The following is a 6976-nucleotide window of genomic DNA, read 5'->3' on the forward strand; positions in this document are numbered from 1 at the left end:
TCTACGTCAAAATGAGACACCGGCCCTATCTTGCATCCAGCGCAATTTACTTTCTACACCAAAACATGTGTCGTTGCTAGTTTGCAACTGGCGCGGAGCGTTCTTTTCCCTCCACAGGCATGCGTCGCTAAATTAGGGAATGATCTTGCGCCCCAAGGGGCGGTTCAGCGACAGGAGGGGTGTTCTGGCGCAAACGTTCCCTGGTGCTATTTTGCAGTGTCAGAAAACAATTCCGCCACAAACCAGGAAATACCTGGTTTAAAGTCAGTGGCGCGTTGTTCAGATGCTATTTTAAGGGTGCATGCATAATGTTGCTTGTGCACCTAGCACATACACTTTGCTTCTCTCATCTACCTCACATTAGCCACACATTCTTGGTAAGTTATTTGGGAAAGAACAACTGATACAGCGGTAATAAGTTGTACTTTTCAATCAATGCATCTGCAAACACCGTACAGCAGGCACAGATATCGTGTACAAGCCCATAACTTTTAGGAGAGAACATTGTTTTACCACGAGTGAGTGTTAAAAATAATGAAGGAATGCGCGCGCGCGTGTGTGCATCCATCTGTTTAAACACACGCAAACTAAACACGTAACGCATAATACAGTCCATGGCAATGTATATTAACGTTGGGACACATGCATATTGGGAACACAAGTCGATAACGATAATGCATACAATACTGGTAAGAAACGATGTTTGTTAATGTATTGCGTATATCATTAAACAGAACCACGGTTACCGCATATCATATGTGTGTTAATTTTTTTGCCAAAATGTATTTGAGGACTGGGGTATTTCTGAAGCTGTCTGAAGAAAATGCTGTTGCATGTGTGAATTAGGCCATATTATTTGGCCATAAACTGAGCCATTTGAAGTTTGAAATTCATGTGAGATTCAAATGTGCTCATGGCTCTTAAAGGAGGATGGGAGACGGCACTCGCATTGATTTATTGCACGTTACGCCCAAACCCCACCTACGGGTAATTAGGTTACTTCAGGGCAACCCTTTTTAGATTTGCGTCGGGCGCAAGATTCATTTATCGCCGGTATAATAGCAACATCGCCATAGAACCGCCCACAAAGCTACTTGCGTACTCGCGCTTCTCACTTGCGTTTCAGACTGTTAAAATAGGGCCCAACGTGTGTGTGTGTATTTCTACCTGCCAAGTACTGAGGCCCTGGAAGAAGAAGAAAAGTGCAAAGCCCCACACGACGGCTGTGAAGAGGATACAGACCAGCGCCAAACACTGGATCCGCTCGCCACTCCGTAGCTGTAGCCACACACACACACACACGCACAAAAAAACACACACACACACACACACACACACACAGACTCAGTCACTGATCTCCACAACTGTTGGAGTGATACTGTGAAATAACAAATGTTATTTCACAGTATCACTCTCCTATTGGATATGTAAATTGGACACGCCATTATTACTTCAATTTCCCATTTATCAAGTATGCTGGCAAATTTGGGTCCGTAACCACAGACGATTCATGAATAAACGCACACACAGACACACACAGTCACCTTCATGATGATGTAGAAGGCAAAGTAAAGCAGCAGGTTGCAGATGGCGATGGCCAACAGGCCAACAGGTAGGAGGCAAAGTCATTGGGTCTCGCTATGAGACCATAGGCGGCCCTGTGGACAGGCAGGGAGGGAGGGAGGCAGGGAGGAGAGAGGGAGGCAGGGAGGGAGAGAGGGAGGCAGGGAGGGAGGCAGGGAGGGAGGCAGGGAGGGAGGGAGAACCCAGACAGACACACGGGGATTAATGGAGCAGAGTTAGAGTCATTCATTATCATGGATTTCATAAACATTGTAAATGTCACAAAGATGACCATATGAAAACAAATATAAAATGCATTGAGACAGTAACGTAAACAGACTCACAGAGACCAGTTGCCGATGTTCCCCATCACCAGCAGCACCATGCGATCCTGAGGACAACACACGGAGGGGGTCAGCAAGCAGCAGGACTGGGTCAACAGGTGGGCGGCGGCCATCTGTGCCAGAGCAGTACATTAGCTGTGGCCCGGACTGGGTACTCACCACGTACATGGGCCCAGTGCACTGTCGGATGCAGTCCGTGTAGATGACGTTCACGATGCGACGCATGATGCCCGAGTCTGAAATGATAACAAAACAGTGGAGTGGGTCAGAGGGGGAACAAGTTACCAAGAATAGATTGTTTAGTGATGTTAACATCAAAAGCACATCATTTCTCATCATCAGATAGGTACAATTCTCTCTCTCTCTCTCTCTCTCTCTCTCTCTCTCTCTCTCTCTCTCTCTCTCTCTCTCTCTCTCTCTCTCTCTCTCTCTCTCCTCTCTCTCTCTCTCTCTCTCTCTCTCTCTCTCTCTCTCTCTCTCTCTCTCTCTCTCTCTCTCTCTCTCTCTCTCTCTCTCTCTCTCTCTCTCTCTCTCTCTCTCTCTCTCTCTCTCTCTCTCTCTCTCACCTAGCCTCCAGCGGCCCATGTAGTACAGCTGTATGCTGAGCAGCAGCGTGGCCAGGATGTGGATCACAGAGAACACGATCCAGAACACCATGTTGCCCTTGCCAAACACCTGCACCACCAAACACAAACACATTCAGTTGGTATCATCAGCGTAATCCAGACAGGGTCCACCAGTCCCCCACTCCCTCTCCAACACACTCACACCCCGGAGTAGGCTCAATATGTTCACACACATGTGTGTGTGTGTGGGAAATGTGTACGATTAAAATTGCACCTTTTGCAATGTGCAGAAGTGTTAGAGATTTTGTAATTTGCTTAAAAGGTCCCATGACATACCACCAGGTGTGAGTGTGATTAGCCTTAGAAGCCGTTTTGAAAATCTGCCCCTTATGACATCACAAGTGGGTGTGTCCACCTAGATGCACGCTCGATAGATCAGTCTACCAGCCTACCCCGTGGACTGTAGCAAATGTTGTTCATCTATCCGTCACACATCAAGGTGGACACGCCCACTTGTGACATCATAAGGGCAGTTTTGGGCAAGTTACTTTAAAAAAAGTAATTGGTTACAGTTACTAGTTACTTCTCCCAAAAAGTAACTAAAGTAGTTACACCATTACAAATTATAAAATTAAGTAGTTATTGTCGAAAGTAACTAGTGCATTACTTTCAAGTACATTTTTAAATGACCACCACCCCTCTTTAAAGGAACTCAAACTACATTTGACTGTTCATGTACGGAAGCAACATTGAAAGATGTTTGAGAGAATTGACACCGACGTGGAGAGGCACTTTGTCCAGAGCATAATGTGCATTTCACGATTACACTCGTTCCTTTAATTTCTTGGAGGGAAAAGTAACGTCAATACTTCCATTTAAAGAAGGCGGTTTTTGGATTATTTGGGCTCGGCATTCCTGTTTCACGTTTACTCACTTGTGTCGTTGTGTGTCCAACTCTGCGTGCTTTCGAATGTGTAAACAACACCCGCCCAACTCTACCTCTGATTGGCTTACCATGACATTCTACTCTACCTCAGCCAATCGTTATCATTAATGCGATTGTCTCGTGCCCACTAACCAAGGAAGAACAGTAAAGAGAGAGAACAAGTTAGTCTGAAGAATTAACAGCTTCAATTATAGTAATGTGCCACATTTTTTGGAAATAACGGTAACAGCGTTATAATGATGGGAGAGCAATCAATTAGATTACTCGTTACTGAAAAAAGTAACGCCGTCAGTAACACCGTTATTTATAATGCCGTTATTCCCATCACTACATAAGGGGCAAATTTTCAAAACGGCTTGTAACGGCAAATCACACTCACACCTGATGGCATGTCATGGGACATTTAAAGGGGAGCTGTAAAAGTTACATATTCATATCTGTATGTCCACCTGATAAATCATCATCGTGCTAGACATATATGCTGCAGAGGACATTCAATACCCATGTCTACAAAATCTGGATTATTCACCATTTTGTGTGTGTGTGTGTGTGTCTGTGTTTGTGCGTGCGTGTCTTTGTGTCTAAGGGTGCACTCACACTAGGCCATCTGGCCGTGGCCGTTTTCACGCCTAACCGTGCTCAAATCTGCCAGTGCGAGTGTGGCCAGTCTGGCCAGGCCAGGCCAATTTGGCCACTTGGGAGAGGTGTGCTGCTACGGTACGGGCCGCTGCTACGGTACAGATGCTAATGAGCCGACACGCGCACACGCACGGCTACGCAACCTGAGCTGGATGACGTATAGTCCATGCGACGACAACGGACATAATAAAGGCGACGAGCCTTCTTTCCCATTAAACGGTAAACATATATCCAAATAAGCAACAGACTCAGATGGCCTAGTGTGAGTGCACCCTAAGTGTGTGTGCGCGTGTGTCTATTTGTGCGTGTGTGTGTGTGTGTGTGTGTGTGTGTGTGTGTGTGTGTGTGTGTGTGTGTGTGTAAGAGTGTGCGTGTGTGTGCATGAGCGTGTTGGTGTGAGTGTGGTCCAGCTTACCACTCCCAACACAGAGAAGAAGATGACCCCGGCCAGACAGGCGTAGGCGGTGTAGGCACTGGCGTTGATGTCGGGGTGTCTCTTCTGGTACAGCTTCAGCATGCACAGCCCCGCGATCATGTACATGAAGGAGGTGTCTGCACATAGCAGAGTGGAGGGATGGAGGTTCAAGTCTGGAACTTCCCTGATGCAGCTCTTTTAGTCAAAACATATTGAATGAGAAGGTTTCCTGTCCATGAAACGAACCATCCAGGGAATATTTAACCAAATCATGGGGAAAATCTCAGACCTGAAAATGATAACGGGGCGGTAAGGTTGCCAGTTCAATCCCCGGCTCCTCCTAGTGTCGAGGTGTCCCTGAGCAAGACACCTCAACCTAACTGCTTCTGACGAGCTGGCTGTCGCCTTGCATGTTTAACACCACCGTCGGTGTGTGAACGTGTGGATGAATGTGAGAATGTTAGGAAACTTTGAGTGGCCATTGGTTAGAAAAGCACTGTATAAATGCAGTCCATTTACCATATAGCTTTTAACTGTGGCTCCAACTGGAGCCACTAGAGGTCACTGATTGTAGAGCGTAGATGGTGCAGGTTTGAGATTTTTTAGTAAGGGATGTATGAAACAGGAATAGAAATTGCCTGGTCTTAGGTAATGTGAATAAAACCGGTGAAGATGCTTCTCTACAAAGTGGAAGTGAAGGTAACACCTTGTGGTCAGTGAGCCATAGGTTTCTAAAGATAGCATTCAAAAGGGTTACTTTCATACCGGTGTTCAATAAACTAAAGATGCCGGTTCAATGTGTCAGTTTTATTTCAAAATTAAACCTTCATCTTTTTTACCTGAACTTGAATCACCCAGTAAAACATTAGTCTATAACAAATTATTAAGGAAACAATTCCTTTGACCCTCCTTTGCAAAATTAAAATAATAACTGTGTACATACATCTAGTGATGCCTCTGGACACATCATCAGTGATATATATATATTTATACAACGGGGGACCTAAATCCAGCGATCTGATTGGTTCCCAACTGTTGTATAATGAGCGTATACATAACTGCTATGACGCCCGATCATTTTGTGAAAGTTTGCATATCACTCCGCGCCTGGAAGTAGAAACAGTTACAAAGTAAAACATATGTTGGATGATGGAGAGGGTGTAAATGTTGTTACTCCGGGAGTGAGCAAGGCGATGGAGAGACTAACGAAAGCTTAGGCACACGGCGAGTGAACTGCTCCATAGGATAAATTGCCGGCGAACCGCTCTATCGGAGCCTTCTCTCGGAGGGACGCTAAAGTGTGTTGCATAGCGACCGTCGATGCATAGCGGCAGCCAGGAGGGACTACTTTTTTGTATTCTTTAATAAAACGGCTACTTTGACTTTCTTGGTTTCTTTTTAAATGTAGTGTGTCTATGACTTTCGTTTCGCCATAACAGTAACCGTTGTATAAAAGCAATAGATCACTTCAGTCAGTGGCATGTGCTCATTATACCACTGTGAAGGGGGTCGCCGGCCCTCCGCTGCGCGTCGGGGCCGGACAACGCCCCTTAACAGTTGTATAATGAGCACATACCACAGCCTGGCGTGATCTATTGCTTAAATATTAATTTTTTTTAATCTAGCAGCCATAAGGATAATGGGAAGGTTAAAGTCCTTCCCAGATAAGCTACAACTTATCACCGTGATGACGAGTACGTGATGACGGCGGCGCCCTCTGGCTCTGGGTCAGAGATACAGGGGGGTGGTGGTTGCGTTGTGGTGTATATATTACCCTCTATGAAACACATCTCATAAACAGTCCCTAGCTAACACACCAGACAGCAGAGTGGAGGCAGACCACTAAACAGCTTTAAACTAGGGGTTGTAAAAAAAATCCCATACGGGGATAAATCATCAGCCTTCTTCGTTCGATACGAGAATCGAAACACCGGCAACCAAATATCGATCTAATATTTTTCTATTAAAATAAATAAATAAATAAGAATTTCTTTGCATTTTTATATTTTATACCTGAAGAGTTAGACAGGAAATATAACCCCAAATATTTATATTTTAATTAATAAAATAAGGGGCTCTAAACAGATTTCCCTGCTTCCATGAATAAAGGAAACTTGAACAGAAGATGATTGCAGAATGATCGTATCGGGGGCCATGTATCGCGTATCGTATCGTATGGTGAGGGACTCTGTGATTCCAAGCCCGAGTTTAAACATGGCGGTCGGGGGTTCTGGATCAGTAAACCCACCGAACTGAAAGTTGGTGTAGTTGGGGCAGACGTGGTAGCAGGCACTGAGGAGCCCCTCCATCATCAGGGCCGTGCCCATGGCGTAGAACAGCCCAAAGTGCTTGGGGATGCCACACTCCTGAAGGGGAGTGGAAAAAATGTAATGTAAGAATCGTGATTCTTATGGTCTATTATTCTGAAATGATTCACATCTTACAAAAATTAATTCTTAAAGGATGAGAATCTATGTGGGAATCGTTTAGAATCTAATCGTGA

At 45.1% G+C, this 6976-nt stretch overlaps 1 protein-coding gene across 1 annotated transcript in view; it reads right to left on the minus strand.

Moving 5' to 3' along the window:
- The window catches only part of sidt2 (SID1 transmembrane family, member 2), a 30304-nt gene that overhangs the window by 1287 nt on the left and 22041 nt on the right, over positions 1 to 6976 (minus strand). Inside the window, 8 exon segments of the mRNA XM_060075367.1 lie at positions 1168 to 1278; positions 1545 to 1604; positions 1607 to 1658; positions 1908 to 1954; positions 2067 to 2143; positions 2474 to 2582; positions 4474 to 4610; positions 6722 to 6839. Of these exon segments, the coding sequence (XP_059931350.1) occupies positions 1168 to 1278; positions 1545 to 1604; positions 1607 to 1658; positions 1908 to 1954; positions 2067 to 2143; positions 2474 to 2582; positions 4474 to 4610; positions 6722 to 6839 (711 nt within the window).

The sequence above is a fragment of the Gadus macrocephalus genome, chromosome 16 (genome assembly GCF_031168955.1).
Source record: "Gadus macrocephalus chromosome 16, ASM3116895v1".
Lineage (NCBI taxonomy): Eukaryota > Metazoa > Chordata > Actinopteri > Gadiformes > Gadidae > Gadus > Gadus macrocephalus.